General features: G+C 41.0%; 1 protein-coding gene across 15 annotated transcripts in view; it reads right to left on the bottom strand.

The window, feature by feature from the left end:
- LOC126212843 (zinc finger protein 99-like) overlaps positions 1-26,877 on the bottom strand; it is a 117,201-nt gene that overhangs the window by 15,661 nt on the left and 74,663 nt on the right. For 12 of the 15 annotated variants that reach the window (XM_049940275.1, XM_049940262.1, XM_049940268.1 and 9 more), the window contains one exon: positions 23,493-23,530. The exons of 2 other annotated variants lie outside the window; for them this stretch is intronic. In XM_049940275.1, coding sequence (XP_049796232.1) covers positions 23,493-23,530 — 38 coding nt within the window. Of the gene's footprint in view, positions 1-10,758; positions 10,819-23,492; positions 23,531-26,877 lie in introns of those variants that run through there. One more of the 15 variants, XM_049940273.1, reaches the window with a different exon arrangement.

Below are 26,877 nucleotides of genomic sequence, written 5' to 3'. Positions count from 1 at the left end.
ACGTTTAAAAACTGGTCCACCTGTAACTTGTAAGGGGTCCATAGGCCCTTACTATAAGTTTGCAATCGGCATAGGTCGATAGGGCGAACAATCGATTATGTCATGTTGCGAGAGCGAGTGTGGAGTTGAGTCAGTCCCATGTTGCGGGCAGAGGTGTGTGGAGGCCAGTTGTTGTAATGCAAGGCTTTAACGACAAAGGGAGTTGCCATCGCCGCGGTTTAACCCCTTTGTGCTAGAATAATACCGGGAAAGTGAAGAAGTATTATTACGCAAGTGATTAGTGATATTCTAGTGCTGATATTTTGGTTTCGCGTCTACCGTGCCGGCATCTCTTTGGATTGCAGTGTTGGATTGCAGTGATGGATTAATGTGTGACGATAATGAGAAATGAAGAGGCCTGTGCTGAGATTAGCCGTATTTAGATATGTATGACGAAGGCAGTGGCTGTCTCCTCCTTTTGTGTTTTTGAGACGAATATAGGTTCGTGATTAGTGAAACTGTGTTGGTGTTTTTCTTGTTACCAGGCATTTCATTATTACAGCATTTGAGAAGGACGAACTGGAAAGTAACAACTTCCGTAGTAGTCAATTCCGATTGCCAGCCTCATTAGGTACACGGTCACATTAATAATAATTATTGGGCTGCTATTCGATCAGATCAGGTCGGGTCGAAATAAATCAGAGGTGTTACACCTTGGCGACCGTGACAGGACGTTGTTCAGTTTTCAGACGAATTGTAAAGAACAATAGGCAATTTTATCTTGCTTAACGCGAGAAAATATTTTTTCAATTTCGGATCGAGACAGAGTATAAACTTTAAAATCGCGACAAGAAACTGTGCATTTTGAACAATACGAAGTAATAGCATCTTACGATTGTGAATAAACTGTTTTTTCGCCATATTAGATAAGAGTAATAGTGTCGATAAACTGTGTTATAATGTGCAAACGCGTAAATCCGCGCGAAAAACTGTGAAAAGTGAACACCAAAGAAAGACATGTGTGAACATTACAACAGCAAAACGAGTCAAGAATTCGTCACGAAAGCTTTAAGGAAGTGTTTAATAGTAATATTATGACTGAAATTGCTTTTTGAATGATGAAACTCGAGTAATTTCATGTGGACCCATAAACTGTTATGCAGGCGACAATATATGCGGCGAAGCAATTGTTGAGTCACGTCACGCAGCTGCGCCAAAGAGCTTCGATCCGCGAGGTGATTTCATACGTCATCCCAACTACCTGTGCAAGGAGTAGGTCAGGTGCAGACGCACTACACTGACAGCGATCAGCGAGACCTCGAGCCCCAACCCGGCATCTAGCGGCTGAACTACAAACTACGCCTGCCTGCAGCGCCACGGAGCGGCCGCCTGAGAACTACGACGACTCGCCACGGGTCTTCAGCGCGACTTCGAAACACCGAGCGCCGACCCGGCATCTAGCGGCCGAACTACAAACTAGGCCCGCTTGCAGCAGCACGGAGCAGCCGACTGAGAACTACGACGACTCGCCACAGATCTTCAGCGCGACTTCACGCGGCTCCGGCGGCAGTACAGCGCCATGCCCTCTTCAAACGTCAAAACATCGCGACTCGTGGTAACGTCAGTTGGTGAGTGAAGACGACTGGTTAGCATAACATTAAATTGCAGTGTACTGTCTTCACGATAAATAAATAGTTTTAAACTGTGTTTCACCTTAGGAGAAGTGCCCAATTACAGTAATTTCCGAAAAGTTTGCGAAACATACTCTGAAATATAGCATACTTATTGATGCATGCTGTGCTCTCTAAATGGTGATTATACAGATATGCTCATTGTTTTTGGGGATTTTACAGTTATAGAGTTAATGAATGGTGTGATTTCTCTTATTTAAAACATTTTACATAAATTGTGTATGTGAAAATTGATATTTGAAATTATTAGGTTTTGAGAGTCGTTATGTTCAGTATTCATACGTATTGTACCAATTTTGGGATTAACTGAAGATACCGCAGTTACTGTTTGATTAGTTTCGTGGTAATTAGGAGTGTTTTGGGTTACTAGAGGTTATTTTATATTACTTGCCTGTGCATTAAAAATAAACCAAACATGTCTACCGAAGATAAACAGGTTTGTGAGGCAGCAGTTGAAAGGAAAGGGACAGGACAGGAGGACAAGAGATGATTCAGGAATCAGTGATTGTGGATTGTCATTAGAAAGCCCATTAGCACATTCAACTAGTTATCCCAAGACACCGGGACAAACGACGAGAGGTAAGCCAGTTTCAGAGGATGCAGATATACGGTCGATGTTAGCAGAGTTGTTAAAGGAGGCCAAGGCAACAAGAGAAATGGTAGAAGAATTCAGAGAATCATTAAAGGAAGATTTCCAAGAAACTAGAAAAAGTTTTGAAATATTCCGAAAATCATTTAAGGAAGATTTACAAGAAACCAAAGAAAACTTAGAAAAGTCAATTAAGGAAACTCTAACACAAGAGCTCAAAACATCGCGAATGAAGATGGAATATAATCTGAAGAAGGAAATGCAGGAGTTACAAGAACAGCTGAAGATGGACATCAACGAGAGAGAGAGAGAGTAAGCTACAGAAGAGCATAGACCAAGTACAGGGAGACGTGGAGAAGATGGAAGGAAAGTTAACAAAAAAGATAGAAGACGATATTGAAGAAACTAAAGCCGAATTGGGAGAAAGGACCACCGAAGTGGAAACAAATTGCAGTCACCGAATCACCGAGGTGATGCAGAGGCAGAAACAATGCAATCATGCGGTTAAGGGGATAGGAGATAGGCAAAACCAACTGGCTGTCAATCTGAGAAATGCTATAGCCGTGCAACGAGAAGAGGATAACCAGAGGGTTGCAATGGAAAGTGAGGCCTTCACTTGGGGAGTCAGGAAGAAAAAAGGGACTACTAGTTTTGATCAGTTTGAAGGGGAATTCTTGAAGAAATACTGGTCCAAAAGTCATCAGTGTGCAGCAATTGAGGACCTACCACACCGCAATTCACTTAATACATGGAGAGGAGCGTTGAGAGAGTTTGCCGAACATTTGTGGGAATTGAACGAGACCTTGGAACAACCCCTGAGTGATGATATATCTGCGATAAAAAGAAGATTGAACCGGAAATTGCAAGAAACTGTATCCAGGAGCCCAATTAAAGATAGGGAGGCCTTGATGGAGATACTGGAACAGTTGGAATCTGTTCGATCACAGGAACACAATCAAGCTAATGATCAAAACCGAGAGGGAAGTAATGACCAAAGGAATCATTTTAATAATTCGTCTGATTACAGAGGAAGAGGTGGAGGCCACAGGTATAGGAACCATGGTGGTGAACGGCAATGGAGAAGTGATTGGAGAAGGAGTGAAGAACCAAGAAATCATGAGAGAGGAAGGGATAGGCGAATGAATGACACAGTGCATATAGAAGAGGCGGAGAGACCGGAAAACTCAATGACACACCAGATGAGGTATGGTCAAGAGTGAGAGCTAAAAGGACCAGAATAGACCTACTAAGACATGTTTAGAACATTTAGTTGTTAAACGGATATTTGAAAAAGGGGAATGTTTATTTGCATTGTATTTTCTGATGTATTATAACTAGAACTTCATATCTCATATCGACGATTACCTGAGAATGGGTGTAAAACCTGTAACAACTAATTTGTAATATAATAATTCATATGTCATTTGTTTACGTAATAATTTTTGATTGTATGTTGTGTGTGGCATTCAATATGGGCTATAGAGGATTATTGCTGCTTGATAAAAAAATTGTGTTTTGGACAATGCCATGTTTGTGAGATGTAATAACCTTTTGTAGAATGTTATTGTGGAGGCAGCCCACTACCGGAGTCGAGGGATTATTTGGTGAATTGTAATTTCATTAATTATTTACACTGTGTGTTTTGTTCAGATGTAATGATATCTAATTTTCCTTGCCAATTCTTTTACACCCGAGGCTCCAAAGAAGTTTTCGAGGGCAGGGATGTAAGGGGTCCGTAGGCCCTTACTATAAGTTTGCACTTGGCACCGGTCGATAGGGCGAACAATCGATTGTGTCGTGTTGCGAGAGCGAGTGTGGAGTTGAGTCAGTCCCATGTTGCGGGCAGAGGTGTGTGGAGGCCAGTTGTTGTAATGCAAGGCTTTAACGAGAAAGGGAGTTGCCATCGCCGCGGTTTTAACCCCTTTGTGCTAGAATAATACCGGGAAAGTGAAGAAGTATTATTACTCAAAAGATTAGTGATATTCTAGTGCCGATATTTTGGTTTCGCGTCTACCGCGCCGGCATCTCTTTGGATTGCAATGTTGGTTTGCAGTGATGGATTAACGTGTGACGATAATGAGAAATGAAGAGGCCTGTGCTGAGATTAGCCGTATTTAGATATGTATGACGAAGGCAGTGGCTGTCTCCTCCTTTTGTGTTTTTGAGACGAATATAGGTTCGTGATTAGTGAAACTGTGTTGGTGTTTTTCTTGTTACCAGGCATTTCATTATTACAGCATTTGAGAAGGACGAACTGGAAAGTAACAACTTCCGTAGCAGTCAATTCCGATTGCCAGCCCCATTAGGTACACGGTCACATTAATAATAATTATTGGGCTGCTATTCGATCAGATCAGGTCGGGTCGAAATAAATCGGAGGTGTTACAAACTCTCATTATGTTTTGTTACTATTGTATCAGTAGGAGGTTCTACTTTCTTTTTGAAACATCTATGCACAGCACTCTCTCAGCATTTGCATCTTGACAATGACTGATTAAGACGTCGACTGTACATATTAAAAACAAAAAAGAAATCTCACTGCTAAGCATCCGATTTTCTATATTCAGTTAATTAACTTTTTGTCCATGGTAAACTGTAACGTGAGTGCTGATGATGAAGATATTGACACAATTTGCTGTTGTTGCTAAGGTATTCCAGAAAATGTAATGAGATCAGAGTCAGTAAATATGTGTAGAGCAAGTGGCTCTGAGACAATTATCAGCCACATCACCTAAATGTCCGAAGCCCACAAGCATATATGTAAGATGACGATGATGCCTGATGATCTATATCTACATGGTAACTCTGCAATTCACGATTAAGGGCCTGGCAGATGGGCATCGAACCATAATTTTTTATTTACTTCTCTACCATTCCACTCTCATTGCGAGCAGGGTTACATATTTCCATGTGAGCTCTGATTTCTCGTAATTTACTATGATGATAATTTCTCCCTACATAGATGGGCGACAACAAAATATTAGCAAACTCTGACGACAAAATTCGTGTTTGAAATTTCACGAAAATCTCTGGCTCTAGCGAAAAACGCCTTTGTTCTAATTACCGCCATCCCAGTTCATGTATCGTATCCATAGCACTCTCTCCCTGATTTCGTGATAATACAAAAACAGCTGCTATCCTTTAAATTTCTTTGATGTCCCACACCACACTGCAATACTCCACAAGAGGGCAGACAAGCACAGTGTAAGCAGTTTCTTTAGTAGACTTGTTACATTTTCCAAGTTGTCTGCCAAAAAACCAATCTTTGGTTTGCTTCCTCCAGAGCATTATCTATATGAATGTTATGATTTAATTTACTCATAAGTGTAATCCCTATGTATTTAGTTGAGTTCACAGCTTTTAGGTTTGTATGATTTATCGTGGTAACGAAATTTAGCACATTTATTTCAATACTCATGTGGTTTACTTCATACTTTCCATTATTTACAGTCAAATGTCATTTTTCACATCTTAAAGACATCTTTATCACTTCACAATTCGTTTTGATCATCTGATGACTTTACAATAAGGTAAATGACAGCATAATCTGCAAACAATCCAAGAGAGCTTCTCAGATTGTCTCTTAAATCGTGTACATAGATCAGGTACAAGAAAGGGCCTATAACACTTACTTGGGAAACGTCAGATATTACTTCGATGACTTTCTGTCAGATATTACGAACTGTTACCTTCCTGGTACAAAATCACGAATAAGTGCAAACAACTAGGATGATACTCCAGGGGCACACAACGTAATCGGAAATCACTTGTGAGGAACAGAGTCAAAAGCTTTCTGTAAAACAAAAAAATATGGAATCAATGTAATATCATCTGCCCAAATCAGTCATTATTTTGCGAGAATAAAGAGCTTGTTGTGTTTCACAGGAATTATGTTCTCCGAATATGTGTTGGTTATTTGTCCATAAATGATATCTTGAAGGTCATTCACAATGTTCAAACAGATTATATTTTCCAAAATCCTACTGCAAAGTGACGCTAGTGGTATGGGTGGGCATTTCATCGGATTACTCCCATTTCCTTTCTTGGGTTCCGGTCTAATTTGTGCTACTTTCCTGTCTTTGGGTACTGATCTTTCTGCAATTTAAGAGTTGCATATGACTGCTAAGTATAGAGCTATTGTATCAGCAATTCTGAAAGGAACCTGGGTGGTGTACAGTCTGCCCCAGGGGCATTGCCTTTCTTAACGTGGGTGGTGTACAGTCTGCCCCAGAGGCATTGCCTTTCTTAAGTGTTAAGCTACTCCAACACATTTAGGATACCCACTTCTAAGTTACTCATATAGGCAGTTATTCTTAATTAGAATTCTGGAATACTTTGCTTTTCCTGTGAAGGAATTGATAAAATCCGTCTTCAGTAACTCGCTTTAGTAGCACTGTCGTCAATAACTTTACCATTGTTATCGTGCAGTGAAGGTATTAATGCACCTTGTCAATTGTATACTTTACATACAACCAGAATTTCTTTGGGTTTTCTGCCAGATTTCGACACAGAGTGTCGTTCTGGAAACTATTAAAAGCCTCTCTCATTGAAGTTTGCACTAAATTTCGAGCTTCTGTAAAACTTCGCCAATCCTGTGGATTTTGCATTCTTTTAAATTTAGCATGTGTATTTCATTGCTTCTGAAACACTGGTCTGACCTGTTGTGTGTCAGTACCACTTATTAATTTATTTGATATGTATCTCTCAGTTATTACTTATTTTACTTTAAACCACATCTGGACTATGCTTAGGAAGACTTATCTGAAGGAGTGGAAACTCTCTCTTTGGGATGTGTCAAGTGAATTTTTATCTGCTTTTTCAAGGGCATGTATTATGCGTTTATTTTGGAGAGTTTTGATGTTACAGTATTCACTCTTGTGAACTTTTCATGGCTCAACAACATTGTGGTCACTAATCCCTGTACCTGTTACGCTCCCTGTTTGGCCATGGTTATTAAGATGTCAAAGATGTTTTCTCAACCATTTACAGTTTCAGTGCGTTTCTGAACTCACTGTGCAAAATAATTTTCAGACACACCATTCAGTTCGGTTTTGGACGACATTTTATGCCTACCACTGACATTGTATTTTCGCCAATATATCGAGGATAGACTAAAATCCCCACCAACTATAATTCTACGAGTGGCATACCTATTTCAAATGACAAGTTTTCTTTGAACTGTTCAGCATGTTTCATCCAAAACAGAGCATTGGCGAAGGGAACTTATTAATTTATTCCAGTTCGTAGGTATAAGCTCCACCCGTACTTATCATACTGTATAGGCTTTCACAGTCAGCATCCCCATTAGTTAAAACTTATGGCCTGAGAGGCCATGGTCAATCTGTAAAACTACTACTTCCTGACGTTTCGTTAACAACTGCGGGTAGCAGTGAGTCAATGACTGGCTGCCAGGCTATGGAGGTCCCAACATTGCCTGACCATGATTTATTTGGCTCTGAGCACTATGGGACTTAACATCTCAGGTCATCAGTCCGCTAGAACTTAGAACTACGTAAACCTAACTAACCTAAGGACATCATACACATCCATGCCCAAGGCAGGATTCGAACCTGCGACTGTAGCGGTCGCGCGGTTCCAGACTGAAGCGCCTTCCAGTATGATAATGAGTTTCACGAACAAACAGACGGCGTGGCCATGGGCAGCCCTCTGAGTCCAGCTGTTGCTAATCTTTTCATGGAATTTTTTGAACAGTAAGCACTGCAGTCAGGCAGAAAAAGTCCTTGAAAGTGGTGTCGGTACGTGGATGGGACTTTTGTGATATGGAATCACAGTAGAGAGGAACTGTACGGTTTCTTGGTGTATCTGAATAGTATTAATCCAAAGATACAATTTACTATGGAGAAACAGAGAAATGGCAACTAAATTTTTTGGACGTATCAGCAATTAAACAGGCAATGGGATTCTAGGGCATAAGGTGTATACAAAAGAAACACACATCGACTAATACCTCCATAAGCATTCGAACCATCATCCCAGGAAGAAGAGAGGTGTCATTAAAACATTGGTGGACAGAGCTAGTAAGTTTATTTTGAAGTTGATCAAAATCATTTACGGATGGCTGTTAAGAAAAATGGATACGCCGACAACGACATCAAGCGAGCACTTCATCCTAGAAGAAAAGTATGTGACAACATGCAGCAACAACTGTCAGCTGGAAAAGTTTTTCTTCCATTTATTCACAATATTACGGACTGTATTGGGAAAGTTTTAGCCAACTGAACACCAAAGGAACTGTAGACTGGGATACACCGACAATCAGCTGTACCGAAACATGTTTTTAAGGAAGGTGGTCATGAAATAAAATTTAGTGAGACAAGCGTGTTAGCCAGAACATAGATTATTATGCACGTATGTATAGGAAAGCTATAGAAATTCTGGAACACCACAATGATTTCATCACAAAAGAGGACGTCTTGAAGTTAGACAGGATATTGTGGTCGACTTTGTTCCAATGATGTGACGATCGATTACATTCATTCAAGAATAATGATGTTAGTCAGAGATAGACTTATAGTCTGCCCCATGTGACATATGTTGGTGCCCTCTATGCACACTATATAAATGGGAAATCCATGGCCTGGCAGCCATCGTTTACTCACCTCCGAAGATGTTGGCTGCAGTAGGCAACGAAACGTCAGGAAGAGGTAGTTTTACAGATAGACCATGACATCTGAGATCAGAACTTTTAATTGATCGCTACCCTTACTACCTCACAGGAGCTATCTACTTAAATTTCACTACAAGGTAAACTACTCCGAACAGCAATGAACACTACACCACCAAATGTATTTCATCTATTCTTTGTGAACATGCTTAGGTCTCTTCAAAAATTTCGGCTGAACTTATTTAAATACCTATAACGATTTGAGATTCAGTGATTTCTGTTAGCACTTTGAGCCCTCGTTCTTTTCTAATGCAACTACGACAATTTACAGCTACGATACTTACTGTGTTGTATCTACCCTCTTTCGGTGTTCTACTTGCAGCCTTTGAAACTGAAGCACTTTCTGCACTTACCTGAGACCCTCTAATTTAAAAAAAAGCCCAGTCCCCTCTACACATCCGCATACTCGTGGAACTGCTTCCTTTGTGTAGTTGACTCCTGAGCCATTTAGCTGAATCCGTAAATCCACCACCTTCTGACGCTAGTTGGGGAATCTGCAACCTACACAGCTGCAGAACTGTCTGGGACTCTGATTCAGACTTCACTCCACTCTGTATAAAAGAACCACCTTCAGTTCTGCCCATGATGCTTCAGATGGTGAGCTCCGCCTTCATCTCGCACACAAGACTGTCAGTCTTTAGTAGCCAGTCACCTGAAACCTGAGAGAACCTCTTCCAATCCAATGTGGCACATATTGTTAGCACCAACGTGAGCCACCACCTACTGCTGGCTATTCCATGTCTTTCATGGCATCCAGAAGCACCCATTTCTTATCTGTAAAGACTCCTCCCAGTATGCACATTGGATTCCTTCCCCTCCTATACAGTCGTTTCTCTAAATGGTGCCATTACACACCTAACACCGGAGCTTCCAATCACCAGTAATACTACCCTCTGTCCTGCCTTGCACACTAAGAGGCTTTCTCTGGAACATGGCAAGCGACTTCATCTGGCTCATGGATTTCATCAGCCATAGACAGAAATCAAATTGTTCATCAGACGAACTGAGCAGGCTCTCCGATCAGCAACATGGAAATTCTTTCACTGCCACCCACACACTGGAATGACTTCCCACTCGACCACAAATGAGAGGTTCAAATGGCTCTGAGCACTATGGGACTTACCATCTATGGTCATCAGTCCCCTAGAACTTAGAACTACATAAACCTAACTAACCTAAGGACAGCACACAACACCCAGTCATCACGAGGCAGAGAAAATCCCTGACCCCACCGGGAATTGAACCCGGAAATCAGGGCGCGGGAAGCGAGAACGCTACTGCACGACCACGAGCTGCGGACCAAGTGAGAGGTCAATCTCAGTATAGGCAGTACCCAAGGTGACCGCAGCAGTGGACCAATTGGTGGACAACACTACCTGGAGCTGTGAGCGAAGAATCACCAACTTCATTCACATCTGAACACAGCAATTACTATATCTGCCCATACCAGAGTTGGCATAAATAAACAGACATATACGAAGTATAGGAGTTGAAGGTAAGGAACACAGACAACATTTAAAATAAGTCGCTTCTTATGAAAACATGTCAGCTCTCAGTACTCTGATGTACTACTGCTGCTACTATGAGAGCTTCCACTGGATTGGGCGATCTAAGCGCTGCAAGTAACACAAAACAAAGGAGTGATGCAATTCAGCCAGTGGTTCTATGGACCACACAGTTTATAAAGCTTATAAATGTGCCTGATAAATACACACATGTGCACAAAATACGGGATTTGAAGCAAAATAACAATAATAACAATAATAATACCATTAAAACTATAATAGTAGTAGATGTCGCGAAAATATACTTACAGCTATTGATAAATAATTCGCTCACTTGTGACAAACATCGAAAGGATAAGGACGTCAAGTCATGCATCAAAAGTCCCCATTGTGAGCCAATTTAAGTATTAATGCTGACGAACAGAGAAAATGAGCAATTAAGCTTCTAACAAACACTATATGCTTTCCTTGAAGCAAAGGTGAAGTCGTTGCAGCAGCAGGCATCTGGTGTCAACATAATGCTGTTCAATCAAATCTACTGTTTGAATACCAGTGGGTGTAAGCATGTTACTGTCAGTGTAATATCGAATAGGGAGTTCTAGTATGTGGAATTTCTTGAAAACCATCGATTTAGTGATGAAAAAGTAATATTCGCTTTGCATCAATGACACTGACAATGCAATGTCTCAAAGCAGATGTCAGCCTTGTTCCACAGAAAAGTTTGTTCTCCCCTGATGTTACCAGGTGATCATACCATCTCTGTAGGGGATAGAGTTGGTACAGTTAAAATATTTAACAACAGAGGGAGCACAGATCTACAGGAGCTGATTTTTAACATTTTAATGAAATGCGGTACAGGATGAGCTAGAGTGTTGGCAAAGATGGCAGTCACATATACTACAAGTAATTTACTGTCGATAGCTTGCCAAAATCTCCACTCATTGGAAACTACCATAGCTCGACGCCATGATGCATTCCGTGCATTGATGGAAGTGGAAATGTATGAATAATCATTACCAGATGTGGGCACTGAATTACGATCTAATTTAAGTTTGTTTATATACCCAGCTGTAAGCAAGAGTTTATAAAAACCCTCCATTTCAAAGTACATAAACAGTTACCACTATAACCAAGTGGACGAAACAGTCTCACCACAAGGGTTTTTAAATGACTGATCCTCCAGTGATGAAGGTAGAAACCTGAAGAACGAGACGAATGGACCATTACTTCCTGATATTAGAGGTGCTTTGGTTATTGGGGTTTCATGCTGCGGAAAATAATTACTTTTTACACTGTTGACATATCCTGTGGGAGTCCACTTAGAGCATGTATATATTTTTCAAAAATTCTGTTTCAATCAAAATATCAGCTACTGCAGGAGATTTTGCATGGAGTTAAGTTACTAACATACTGAACTGCCAACAAAATCAGTGATATTCCACCACCTGAAAACGTAAAACCAAACAGCATATTCATTTTTGGCAACATCTCTGTGGAAAATCAGGATATCCACCGACATTTCTGCTTAGCTCGGCACATGGAAGTGAATATAATTTATTTGAGTGAGACATACTTAAGCATACCAAAGCTGTTGGTCTGGGATACACCAACCTTATAACAATCGAACAGGACAATCTGAATTTAAAGCATATTTTCCAAGTACATGTAGGAACTAACATGCCACTCAATGAATTCGTTATATGCGAGGATTGCTGGAGTAACTCTCAGTATAGCTTGCTGGTTACAGATCAAACTACTAAACTGAATGAGTGTCAAAACTTCAAAATGATTCTTCAAAAAGGCAATGCACCAAAACGCACCTGTCAGTATATTGTACACTATGTACAAATTTACACGTGTTGCACATTCATTCAGAGGATGCAAAGCACGTGCGTTCGACAAAAAATGGAGGTAATCAACACTAAAGTAATGGAACTGAATGTCTTGTCAAGGAAGGTGCTATGAATGGTGAGGTGTTGATTGCACAAATTCAACAATATGACCTGTGCGTCAACGAGAAAATTGAAGGAGTCAATGTAAAACCAACGCATATGTGGAACAAGAATGTGATAGCTAAGGCACTTCACGCCCATCACCACCGACTGTCTCAGAATATACGTAAGTTGTAAACTGTCTCAAAAATGGATGAGTATGCACCAGCATGTTGTCAAAGGAGTGTAATGTTAAAAACTGGGGTGTGGAAGACAATTTGACAGAAGTTACTTTCGTGAAAGTTAGGTCAACTGCAACGAGACCAGTGTTCCTCAGCAACATTTCAGCCAGTAACTGACAGGCTGAAAGAGCTGTCATGGACTATGGATGAAACCAGAAACAGGAGGAGGAGGAGGAGGAGTGCCAAGTTAAGAAAGAACATATGAGGTCATCAGGGCAAAACCGTATTTGTTAGGTAAGCACTCAATATGTTTAAGCAAGAAGGCTATAAGAATTGGGAACAAGGAATCTGAAAGATTGGGTAGGCTGTTACAGTTAATAATTTTGAAAATGTCGACTGTTAAAAATATACCCTGAAACTAGAAAAACACGTGGTCCAATATCACATATGACCAACGCATGTAAAACCCCAAAAGGATGAATGGAAGTCTCATAGAGCGACAAATACAGGATTTTAACAGAACCAGCATCAGCAGCTCCACCTAGTGCAGGTAAAATAGTCAAAGTTCAGCCTGAAACACTAAACAGTCTACATCTAGAATATATAAATTATGGTAACTAAATGGAATCATAGATCGATTACGACTGTTTACAGCTTTAGCTGGTGAAGAGATTGCACATCACATGAACAAAATATTATCGATCTTACCTGGGCTACGAAAATTATGCATCGTCGAGTAAGTGTGGAGAGAGTTGTTCATGAGCTTTACAGACCTGCATGCAGAATATATCTGATAATACGAGGAATGGATTATGCATGGCAGACTGATCTCTTGGATATGCAAAACTACTTACAATCAAATAATGGCGTCAAGTACGTCTCGCAGTCACAGACATATTCCAATTTCGCTTGGGCCTTACCTTTGAGTGTAAAGACAGGGAAGGAGGTTTGAGAGGTTTCTGAACAGTTGTTGCAGACAGGACTAAATCGACTGCCCATCAACCTTGAAGACAGATGATGGAAGGGAATTTTACGATAGACATTTCAAAGTAGAATTCGAATTAAGTGGGATAAACCACTACTCAACATTCTCATATTTGGAAACTAGTATTGCCAAATGGTTGAACTGGACCATCAAAAATGGAATGTGGAAGCAATTTAATCTTCAATGTATGTGCAAATGGCTGAACATACAGCCAAAAATCATCGACGAGTATAATCGCATTATTCACCACAGAATTAAGAGCAAACCTATTGAAGTCACAAAGGAATTACAGGAAAGCTTTGAACCCATTATGTTCCTCATTGAGCAGGTCATATGATGTCAAAGGAACAGGGCATTGATGAAATGGCTTAGTTTCTCATCAAAGCTCAACAGCTGAGTGAACACCCACAATTTGCTATGTAATTCGAAAAGCAAAGCTGAAACCATGCAGTAGTGTGACATGAGTGCTATGAAATGTATCAACAAAGTCGGAGGTGGTATTCTCGAGAATCTGCCATCAGAAGTGTATATCTCAGGATACAATTTCTGTGGAGCTGGAACAAAACTAAAATAGCACCTAGCTTATGGTGATAAGGGCTTTAATGCATTGGACAATGTATACAAAGTGCACATCATTGCCTACACTACAGACAAAGATCACCGTATTGCAGAGCAAATATTCATTGATAACGCTATACAGGTATGTCAGGGAACAGATATTCATGCAGCACAAGCTATTTCTGAATATGTGGTTGATACGGCAATGTTTGCTCGAACTTAAATGGGGTACTGGACTAACCTTCAAGCATTACTGAATTCAGTTCACTGTATACTAAAGAAGAGGAAAAGCCTATGGGATATTTAAAAAATTGGTGAAAGCTGCAAACGGTGCCTTTCGGCAGAAAGAAGGAAGGAAATGATGTGGTAAAACGCCCACATTCCTACAAAAATCAAAGACAGCTGGTGGAATAATTCTGTTTCTGATACCTGCATTTGCTGGGCTGTCAGCTACTGGTTTCATTAGCTAGGAGAGCTGATATAATTCAAGCAGTACAGAACGCCCGAAAAAGCGAAAAGTAATTACAAGCAGCTGAAAGGCATAATATGACCATGGAGGCCATTGCTATAGGTAAGGGCCTATATTTACATGGCTTTGGTTGTACATAAAGGCCCACAGCAATGATACTGGAAAAAAGGATTAATAACACAGATCTGGTTAAACTCGTCAGCAAACTTAAAATCACGAGATTTTACAGCGTGTTTATAAAGGATACATTGCCTAAGACAATGTGGAAACCCAAGAAACATGGAACTGTCAATTTAGATGTTGTTTGGGGTATGGAGCTCTTGGTGATTTAAGGCCACCTGAAGAACTGTGTTGTCACTTGACCAATAGGAACCAGCTGATATACAATGTTCGACGCTACCATGACTTGAGTTCATACCTCTGAGGATATTTCTGCATGATATTTTTCCTGAAAATTGCATAAAAACAAGCAGTATGCAAGTCTCCACGTCATTTGAATCTGCGATGAAATTATGTTCACTCCAATCCTAATTGGTTTAAATTGAAAGCAAACTACTTTCCTCCAATATATGTGCAGGGGGTAGCGATGTACAGCATTGACTGGCTGGAAAGCATAGCTAACGTCACTGAATTAAAATAAATTGCATCTAGAGAATTGGGAAGTTGTGTCAATGCCTCTTGGCACTTGCAACACTGACAATTCATATGTATACTTGAAACGTTTTGTTAAGGGATTTGAGGTATGAGGTGAAGGCAAACGTTAATATGTTTAAATCAAAGATAGAAACAAAACACATTGCGGACTTCAGTCAAATATTTAATAGGATGGCTACTAGGTTTCTCAGAGGGACAAGTGATGGTGCATAATACTGATAAAAGTTTTGAGTTATCAACTGGTGAACCGACTGCCAGTCAGTACAATTCGTGTAGAGTGTAATATTGTAATGAATTTTGTACCTCGACGACAGATTAGTCCATATTATTTATGCGTTTTTTCCTATAGTGAGTCTTGCTTACAAAAGTGAAGAAAATGATGTCCACAATGAATATGGGCTGCTACATGAAGCCAAGGTGGCGAAGGGTTCACAACCATCAGGAATGTGGCAGGTACTGTGAAATTAAGCTGCAAAACAGAAGCCAAAAGTGAACTCCACGAGGTAACTGAGATGAATGGCATGACCCATACTAGAAGATAAGGGAGTCATGGAATAAGAATGGTTCAAATGGCTCTGAGCACTATGGGACTTAACTGCTGAGGTCATCAGTCCCCTAGAACTTAGAACTACTTAAACCTAACTAACCTAAGGACACCAGACACATCCATGCCCAAGGCAGGATTCGAACCTGCGACCGTAGCGGTCGCGCGGTTCCAGATTGTAGCGCCTACAACCGCTCGGCCACTCCGGCCGGCATGGAATAAGAGGGAATAAGATGAGTGGTCGGGCGTCAAAGAGAAACGGCATGCTTATCCACTGAGGACATCATGCCAGTATGACTAGTTGTTCAGCATATTCTGCATAGACTCTCAACCGGGCTCGCGTAAAAGCCACCAGTGGTGAAACATATTCCATGATGGTGGAGTATGTTAAGACAGCAAATGATGAACAGAAGTGCAGAGGAATGAACTAAACACCCACAGTCTAGTTATGAATGGACATGGGATAAAAAAAATGGAGGAGGGTGGTCTGATCCGCTCCCCTGGAAGTACCACTTATGAGATGTAGGACACTGAGGAACTGGGTACCATGTACAGCCAGGTAAGAATACATGGGAGGACCAAGTAAGTTTCCTATCAGATATTAGCTACAGGAATTTTCTAGTTTCAGTGAATGGAAGAACGAAAGGTGCAAGATGTAAAGATGGTGTAAGAAACTCATTACGCAGCCAAATATTCATACAAAAGGTTTTGGCAGTGGAAAAGTGAAAGCCACTGTCCATGCTTCACGAGAAAAGAAGATAGGAACGACGCTGAAGACGCCACACATGGAGACACGTTTGTGTGGAACTGTAACAGAGTGTAAAATCCTTGGCGAAAAGGGAGCTGAGACGCCTGTTGGGTGATTCCATAATATGGTTGCTTGGGATAGCAAAGACAATGATACCCAGGACGAGCATTCAGGCAACCCGTTTTCGTGGATAAATGTGTGTGACAAGTCAAACCATATAAACCTTGAGACAACTTTGTCTTTCAAAACTTCCTCTAGTAAATGGGGCAGACAGCTTCTAAAGCCCCACAGGTATGGACTACAGAGGATACCAGCCCTCTAGCAGATGTATCAGGACGATGGTTCAAAATGTGGAGAGCATATCTCCCCAAGCGAATCATATCGCTGCATGCCTCAGTCCACCAGGGACCAAGACACACTACACTAAACTTGAAGTAAACGGTATGGAACATTCTTCGGCGATAAGGATAACATTTGGAAGATACTTTACGTGGTCTTCACAGCTGTATAAAGGTCGTGAGGGAGGGGTATAGCCTCCAGTCGGCCTTAGGATGTCAAAGTTAGCGTAAGGAGGGCTATGCGTGAAGTGTTCAGTGAATTCGAAAGTAAAATTCTATGTACCGATTTGACAGAAAACCCTAGGAAGTTCTGGTCTTACGTTAAATCAGTAAGTGTATCGAAAAAGCATATCCTGACACTCTGGGATGATGATGGCATTGAAACAGAGGATGACACACGTAAAGCTGAAATACTAAACACCTTTGTCCAAAGCTGTTTCACAGAGGAAGACCGCACTGCAGTTCCTTCTCTAAATCCTCGCACGAACGAAAGTATAGCTGACATCGAAGTAAGTGTCCAAGGAATAGAAAAGCAACTGAAATCACTCAACACAGGAAAGTCCACTGGACCTGACAAGATACCAATTCGATTCTACACAGAGTACATGAAAGAACTTGCCCCCTTTCTAACAGCCCTGTACAGCAAGTCTCTAGAGGAATGGAAGGTTCCAAATGATTGGAAAAGAGCACAGGTAGCCCCAGTTTTCAAGAAGGGTCGTCGAGCAGAAGCGCAAAACTATAGGCCTATATCTCTGACATCGATCTCTTGTAGAATTTTAGAACATGTTTTTTGCTCGTGTATCATGTCATTTCTGGAAACCCAGAATCTACTCTGCAGGAATCAACATGGATTCCGGAAACAGCGATCGTGTGAGACCCAACTCGCTTTATTTGTTCATGAGACCCAGAAAATATTAGACACAGGCTCCCAGGTAGATGCCATTTTCCTTGACTTCCGGAAGGCGTTCGATACAGTTCCGCATTGTCGCCTGATAAAGTAAGAGCCTACGGAATATCAGACCAGCTGTGTGGCTGGATTGAAGAGTTTTTAGCAAACAGAACACAGCATGTTGTTCTCAATGGAGAGACGTCTACAGACAAAGTAGCCTCTGGCGTGCCACAGGGGAGTGTTATGGGACCATTGCATTTCACAATATGTATAAATGACCTAGTAGTGTTTGAAGTTCTATGCAGATGATGCTGTAGTATACAGAGAAGTTGCAGCATTAGAAAATTGCAGCGAAATGCAGGAAGATCTGCAGCAGATAGGCACATGGTGCAGGGAGTGGCAACTGACCTCTAACATAGACACACATAATGTATTGCGAATACATAGAAAGAAGGATCCTTTATTGTATGATTATATGATGGCGGAACAAACACTGGTAGCAGTTACTTCTGTACAATGTCTGGGAGTATGTGTACGGAACGATTTGAAGTGGAATGATCATATAATTGTTGGTAAGGCGGGTGCCAGGTTGAGATTCATTGGGAGAGTCCTTAGAAAATGTAGTCTATCAACAAAGGAGGTGGCTTACAAAACACTAGTTCGACCTATACTCGAGTATTGCTCATCAGTGTGTGATCCGTACCAGGTCAGGTAGACAGAGAACATCCAAAGAAGAGCGGCGCGTTTCTTCACAGGGTTATTTGGTAAGCATGATAGCGTTACGGAGATGTTTAGCAAAATCAAGTGGCAGACTCTGCAAGAGAGGCGCTCTGCATCACGGTGTAGCTTGCTGTCCAGGTTTCGAGAGGGTGCGTTTCTGGATGAGGTATCGAATATATTATTGCTTCCCCCTACTTATACCTCCCAAGGAGATCACGAATGTAAAATTAGAGAGATTCGAGCGCGCACGGAGGCTTTCCGGCAGTCCTTCCTGCGAACCATACGTGACTGGAACAGGAAAGGGAGGTAATGACAGTGGCACGTAAGGTGCCCACCGCTACACACTGTTGGGTGGCTTGCGGAGTATAATGTAGATGTAGAAATTTGCCAATTGGATTTGCACTCAGGTGGGGTAGGAGTCGGCGCATGGATGCACACAGGAAGTGATCACTTGAATATGTGTCAGAGGGAATGGCTCATTTCAGGTTGATACAGCGCGCGCCGCTATCATGTGATCTTGTTTTGAGCGCGCACTATAATCGATTATAGTTCGCTGTTCTAGTGCTGGTGGGGCTACGGTGGTGATTTGCTATTATGTCGCTGGCGTGTGTTCGTGGTGGCTGGCGGAAAGTGAGAGGGTAGTCGGTTTCTGGATATTGCACGGAACGTGAAGTTCGCTCTTCCTGACCTGCTGGTGACTAGCGCTAAGGTGGTTGTACCTCGCAATATGAGCAGAGTGGTCTGGGGCGGATCAACTCGCTGCTGTGCTGGCCATGCGGTAGTGATTAATTGGCGTCGGGGTACTTGTTCTGCCTGCCTGTCCGATGTGGAGGTCCGGTGGGGTCCTGTGATACTCTGGCCTGGAGACAACCAGTTGCTAAATTTTGGAGTCGTATGCCAGGTTAGGGTGTGAGCTCGGTTGGCTCGTCAGATTTTCCGCTGGAAGCTCCAGCTGCGGTTTCTGATCTTCATTCTGATGTGGGACGGCGTTATTGGAAGTTTATGCTGTGTGTGTGTGGCACATTACGATATTCATTGGTACTAATTTATTTGCTCAACTGAAGTATCTTTTGTTTATACCACTGAGTGGGTCGTTACCCACGCGGTCTGCTCAGCGTAACCTTTAGTGGTGCCTGTATGTTCCTTTTTGAAGGAATTCATGTAGGTGGATCCTGTTACCTGCCCGGAGTTGCGTTCATGTATGGTATATTTGGCATTTGACATGTTAGGTGAAGTCTGCCTAAGGAAGGCGGTTTTGGACAGTATACGCATAGTGAATTACTTCTGCTTAGTATATATGGTCTTCTGGGACCTGAACAACACGATCTCGTCAATTTTGTTTGTGTCACAGCATTTAGTGGTATGTTCCGTATTTTTACCTTACTGTGTTATTATTAACTTGGTGGAATAGTCGCGTTTGGTGTTGTTAAGGCACTTCTAAGACTGTGGTTTGACTATTTATGTGTGCTTGGCTTTTATTGTTTTGTTTATTAAGATTTGTGTGTGTTGGCTTCTGGCACCTGTTAAGAGCGCCTGAGTTAACGGCGCTGTGGTCATCATGTGCTGTCGGGATGTTATATTGTTATTCCATTTTTGAATTTTATCTTGTGTTGATATTATCTGTCGTGTGTTACAAAACATAACCAACATGCGTAAGTGATGGGCAGTTGTGGGAGGCATGTTGGGGAGCTCTCAGCATTTATTTCGGGGACCGTTTCTAGTGGGAAGGCTCTGAAGTGTGAGAGCTCGGCCATCTGTGATTGTGTTGGGAGTTGCCCTTGCCCTTTGGTTGTATCAAATTATTATTTTGTTATTATATTTATTGGTTGTGTGTTGCGCTTCTTTTATTTTATGGTGCCAAGTGCCATTATCTTTCTCCAAGTTCTTTTATATAAATGATTTTAAATTGTAATGCCAAGTTAACTTATTATTGGATCTTGGTCTGTGGTGTAAAATCTTTTAAAGCACCATTGTAATTTGTTCTTGCAGAATAAATTTCTCTTATTTTATGGTGCCAAGTTGCCATTATTATTAATGTTTTTTAGTTTATTGCTGCTCTTAATGTTTTCCATATTTATGGTGCCAACTGTCATCATTCTTAAAGGTTTTTGTAAATGATCTTAAGTTGTATTGCCAAGTTAACTTATTATTGGATTTTGTCTCTCGGCTAAACTCTAAAAGCTGTTTGGGGATTATTGGGTGGAAATCCTTGGATAGTTGTCCTATAAGAACACACATCCCAAAGATGACAGGCGAGCTGGACAGTGCAGAACGAGAAGTCCAAATGGTAAGAAATGTGCATGGAATCTGAAAGGAACGTGGGTGCTCTAGTGGTAAGAGATGATTCAGAAGGTCAGCTAAGAGGGAACCTCTTGGACAGGTTCTCTAAGAGCCCCAAAGCAGATGGTGGACAGTGAAGTTGCCAAGCAGCAAACAGGAGTGAGGGAGCTGACCAAATGAGCTAGGGTAAGTCCGACTTGGTAACAGCAAATGATGGAGAGGTGTAGATGTTGCAAAGAGAAAAGGTGAAATGAGGAAGGGCAATGCTGACTGCAACAGCTAGCAGTCGCATGTTAAATGAGATGGATGGCCAGCATGGCTCCCACATGAGGTGGAATGCTGTGCTTGGAGGTAAAGGTCACAGAGGACCAGAAAGAAACATGAAACGTCAAATGGGTTGTGAGGATAATTTTTTTTCTTGGAAGCAGAAAACAAGCGGACACTGCAATTCCAAGAGCAGCTGTAATCCCTCCTGGGATCTAATGCCATGAATTTTCCATTGCAGAAGTCATAATGGGGATTGGGGAAGAGGGAACAAATGAAGATTAGTCACCTTGGTGGCTGCTGAGTGCAAGCCTTCAAAAATCCACTGTTACAGGGGGAAGAGGCTGAAGAATCCTGTTCCATGAGATCTACAAACATATTGGCACTCTCCCTGGGTCAGTCTGAATTCCACGGCAGAAAATCAGTAGGCAGTGGGCACCAGCAAAATGGAGGTCAGCCAGGTAAGGGTACATATGCCAACACCACTGAAGTGGATCTGCAAGTCAGGGAAGGAGAAGACCATTTGTTTTTGTTAGAGTTCTTAGAACTTTCTAGTTGACGGATGAAGAGTATGTTTTTAGCTGTAGAAAGTCTTTGCAGGAGTATTGCTTTTGTCCTTTCAGCCTGATAGTTGTGTAGCACGTGATTCCGCCACCAAATGTAAAGATCTGATTGCTTGTTGCGAAGCTGTAGTAGGAGACAGGGATGCTATTGTGACCTGTGTGATTTCACTACTGCAACACTGACTTGAAGTTGGAAGCCTTCGTGGGCATATCCTCCGTTATGCACGGCATAGCAAAAATTGTACTGTAAATGCCAGATGGAAAATGCACGGATTTTGACTAGCTAACAATTTCAAGTGACAGGGTGGGGTTTAATGGCCTTCAATCAGATCTCCTGGATGCTTGCTCATTAAGACACTTGGGACATTCACGGGATTACAATTGATACAGCAGAGAGGAGGCGAACAGCTGCCCTCGTGAGCATCTCTGCCAAAAGTAACACACTTGGCCATGTTTTGACTGGATACACGTTTTATTATAATGTTGACACTTGTACGAACGCATCTGGTTTGGAATGTATGGTTGGACTGTGATTACTTCACAGCCTCCCTTAATCTTTGAGGCAAAAACTACTGGAGCAAATGGTAGAAAATGAGTGCATGTGGGTCCACAGCTCATGGTCGTGCAGTAGCGTTCTCGCTTCCCGCGCCCAGGTTCCCGGGTTCGATTCCCGGCGGGGTCAGGGATTTTCTCTGCCTCGTGATGACTGGGTGTTGTGTGCTGCCCTTAGGTTAGTTACGTTTAAGTAGTTCTAAGTTCTAGGGGACTGATGACCATAGATGTTAAGTCCCATAGTGCTCAGAGACATTTGAACCATTTTTGAGTGCATGTGGGCATTAAGTTTGCATCCATCTTTATCATAAATGAGAAAAATTTCACAGAGTCTCCAACTGCAACACCTTCCAGAATAAGGCATGCATTAACTGTAGCAAAGAAATGACCCTCTTCAGTATGTGACACCATGAGGAACCAAGGTGCACTTGGGAGGGCCTTCAAATCTATAGCCTCATTTTGTTTATGTTTATGTTTAGTAGACACACGCTAAGATGGTGATTGATACATTGCAAAAGAATCCCCCATGATTGCCAACATCTCCAATGGCATGCTCTTTCCAACTGGGAACCCCCTCAGAGGGGGATTTACCCACCGTAAATGATTGTTTGCACCTCAGGTCACACCCCCCCAAACTCCTGACAGAGGGACCAATTGGCATTTGGGAAGGTAACAGCTCAGTCACTCACCCTTCTGGGCCTGATCTGTATCAGAGGGTATGAGAACCCTACCCGTTGACCTGGAGCTGCCAATTATGCATTACCTTGTCACCTGTAATGTGTCTGACGAATGGGACAGCCTTCAGGGACACACCAGGACGAAGGAGAAACAAAGAGAATGAGGATTCACCAGTTAAGTCCCCACAGCCTTACTGAAAGTGGCACCAGCTACTTATGTTTCTTCTTTATGGTGGTCTGTAAACCACTACAAGCTTGTGCATTACCTGAGCACCACTGTGGCACCGAATTGAGAGAGGTGTTCAACACTATATTCATTAATCTGAAAGGCTGGGAATCAGCTCCAATTTTTGGATATATAGCCATTCACCCTTTCTTCTAACTTGTTCTACTGCAGCATGATATTAGCTTGTGCCCATCAAGATGAATCTGTTGATTTTAGGTGATTTCATGTGACATTCTGCATTAAACACAATACAGCTGCTGATATGCCACCTGAACTTTTATTTTCCTGTATGGATATCGGACATTTGCTCTATTTATCTAGGAATAGTCACATAACGGTTGTTGCAAAGAATAGTATTAATGAATCATTACAGTAGTGCATTTTATAACTGAAGTACTCTCACAATTAATAAACAAAAATTTATATTTCTGAAAAAGTTCTGCAGTGAATTATGAAAACTTACCTTGCACTATCAGATGCACATCTTATTGAGGTTTCCACCTGAAATATTTGAAGAAATGGCCAGTGATTTACAACTGATGAGACAGTAAATACATAGAATTCTATTAACGCCCACCAACATGTGATTGGTCCACAAAATGCTGCAAGTTAGGCTTGAAAATATCATTTAAGAGGACATGATAAACTGTTGCAGTTAATGAAACAGAATGTTAGTAATAATTCGTTCTCCATTTTCTCACTGTCTTCAGTACTGTAAATAACTACACAAGCCAGTAATTTGGTTGTAGCCATACTTCCTACTAGACACTTCACAAAGGAAAGTGACCAATAACATCTTTAATCTGTTATGCACTTACACTTTGTGTAAAATTTTCTTTCACTTTTTTTCCGTTATGAAAACTGCCATGCAATGACAGATGAATCCATCATCGTAAGTGACACATTTGGACCTTTGTGCTCTGGGCAGCCCAGACCAACTTGCAGAGGTGAGGAGTGACTCCTAAACCCAACCTTAAGTTAACACCCAGAACTACATACAGGCTTGGACCATTAAATATACAAACATTAATAAATATTGGCAAACTCAAAATAGTTTCACACATTGTAAATGGACAAGTTAAAATTGGCATTACAAAATATCACATTCACAGATTAAGAAATACCACAATCAGAGAACTGTAGATTCTTCGCAGAGAACACAGGGAAGAAATTCGCGAAACTACTACAGAACTAGGCTCTGCATTCATAAATGGCAATCATGTTGCAAACGGTACCAAATTTCTTGGGAGGACAACGGTTCAATCCCACACCCGACCATCCGGATTTAGGTTTTCCACGATTTCCCTAAATCACTCCAGGCAAATGCCGGGATGGTTCCTTTGAAAGGGCATGGCCGACTTCCTTCCCCATCCTTCCCTAATCCGATTAGACCAATGACCTCGCTGTTTGGCCTCTTCCCCCAAACAATCCAAAATCCAAATTTTTCATTACCTCCAGAAGTCTCTCTCCCTGCAATAATCAAATATTTAGGTGAGAGGTACACAATAATTAATGCACATGCACCAATAGATCAGGATAACAATGCAGAAGGTAAAACAGTCCTCAGAACAATGTTGAGAAGCATCTGATGAAGTTCCAGAGGAAAACATACAGATTTTATTTAACTTTATCCTCAGACTGGCACAGAATGGAGATGAGAACATTATCTGCCCAAACTACTATTAAATGAATTTATTCACAACTGGAATTTTGACTGTTATGCCATTCTCAAGTGACAGCTTACTATGAACTAAGTCAGTGTTATTAAATGTCATGCCTAGTGCTTGGGGAGTGGATATTAAGATGTGCAGTATGACATGACTTTGATAGAAATTAGTACATGAAGTACTACCAATTTCTAGGCATACAGATTACAAAGACTCCCATCTTGTAAAGAAAATGGAATTTGTAAACATGGTTAACACAAAAGTATTACCTCAAAAGGAATTATAAAGGATTCAGACATCACACTGAGCTACCACTTGAGAATTGTACAACTGCCAAATTAATTTTGAATAAGTACATTCCATATCAGCCCTGGTAGAAAATGTTTTCATTTATGAATGTCTGCCTGACTAGATGTAAGAAAAAAGGAAAACTGCAAAGAAAAAGACATTTAGCATACACCACTAAAAAGATACGAGGACAACAATAATATGATTTGAGAATATCAGACAGCTTGTGTGCCAGTAACAAAGCACAATTCCGAAAAGATGATGAATTCCAGAGTCAGACATAGATATCTGTTGAAATTGACCATTACCACTGAATAATAAAAGTAAGATTCCTGGCCTAGAATAACTGATAACCATGTTCACATAAGATTCAATGAAATTCCGTGAAAAGTTCAAGGAGACAACAGCAGAATTCTAAAATACAAGATATATCAGAGATGGCTTAGGACAGGATGGTCCTGTGAAGGCCAAATTGATAGAGGACTAAAGGAGCAAAATACTATTGGAATACATCTGTAACATTTTAGAAGGCTTATGACTATAAAGCAAGACTGCTTTATTTCAAAATTCTTAAAGAATCTGATATACAGATGACAACACGGGTCTTCTTAAAAGAACTACAGCCTCATTTGAGATAAGAACAGACTTTAGCCAAGGCAATGTACTAACTCCATTCTTCTTTCAGACTATACTAGAAAAGTGAATACTGAACAGATGGAGCTGTTCTCAGAATCTACTACCAGAAGTTGAATACTACTTGGTTAGAAAATTGATAATTTCAAAATTGTTTGTTCAACTTTTGTAGATAATTTAGCAATGCTGACAATGTAGAGAAACCACAGAACAGAGAGAAAGAAAAACAGTGGGAAAAGCATGACTAGTCGTCTCCTCTGATAAGCAGCAGTGATGCGGTAATGGGTAACTACAGGACTGCAACATCCCTATCAAATACGAAGTGTGGGAGAGTCAGGGGAAGACAAATTTAAGGATCTATGAGAAGTCATGTAGCCAAATGGTGGGGAAAATGGAACCACAAAAGGAAGACTATAAAAGATAGACTCTGCATTTCAGTTAACAGAAGATGTTTATAGTAAAAATTCATTCTCCAAAATTGCAGAACCTCCAACTTGCAAGGTAGTCATTTGGCCAAAATACACATCTGTATCTCACAGAATACACATCTGTATCACAAATACTAATTTTAGAATCAACAAAAGATAGTGAAAATTACGAAAAAGAAAAGATATTAGGAAACAGAATACCACCACAAACATTTAAATTCAGAAACAATACAGAAGTATAGATAAATATGTAGGAAAATAACTGGAGACAAAATTTGGCATACAAGGTTAATGAGTCTTAGCATACTGAAAAGAAAAACTCTGTAGCAGTACTAAAACCATTAAAAAATCTCAATGCCTTACAAGAGTGCACAAAGACCTACAAGAAACTTGTATAAATTAGCAAGATATTTAAAACCCAACCAAATACAGAAACAGGATTGAGTTGGTAAATTCTCCACAGCATAACAGTTCCAAAAAGACAAGATAGAAACTGAACATCAGGTGCGTGGAAAGAAAAATGTGTACAGAAGGAGGAGTAGCATAAATAAATGTAAAACCTTAGCTGGTCTGTAATTGATCAGGAAAAAAAATTGTTCCATATTTGTAGTACCTTCTCAGTAAAGCATAGCAATCGTATATGTACTGCAAACAAGTTGCAGCAAGCAGCTCAAAGAGTCTCTGCAAATATGCAGATAACAGTATTTGGAGTGTTTTGTTAGGCTACAGCAGTGATCAGAAATATTTTGCAGTGGTGTTGTTATGCTGTCAGTACTGCTTGCATGCAGTCAAAAAAGAGCAATGCATTCAAGTGTCACTCCATCAAGAGCTG

Source organism: Schistocerca nitens, chromosome 11 (genome assembly GCF_023898315.1).
Source record: "Schistocerca nitens isolate TAMUIC-IGC-003100 chromosome 11, iqSchNite1.1, whole genome shotgun sequence".
Classification (NCBI taxonomy): domain Eukaryota; kingdom Metazoa; phylum Arthropoda; class Insecta; order Orthoptera; family Acrididae; genus Schistocerca; species Schistocerca nitens.
The sequence above is the reverse complement of the archived record's forward strand: the minus strand, read 5'-3'. Positions and strand labels throughout refer to the sequence as shown.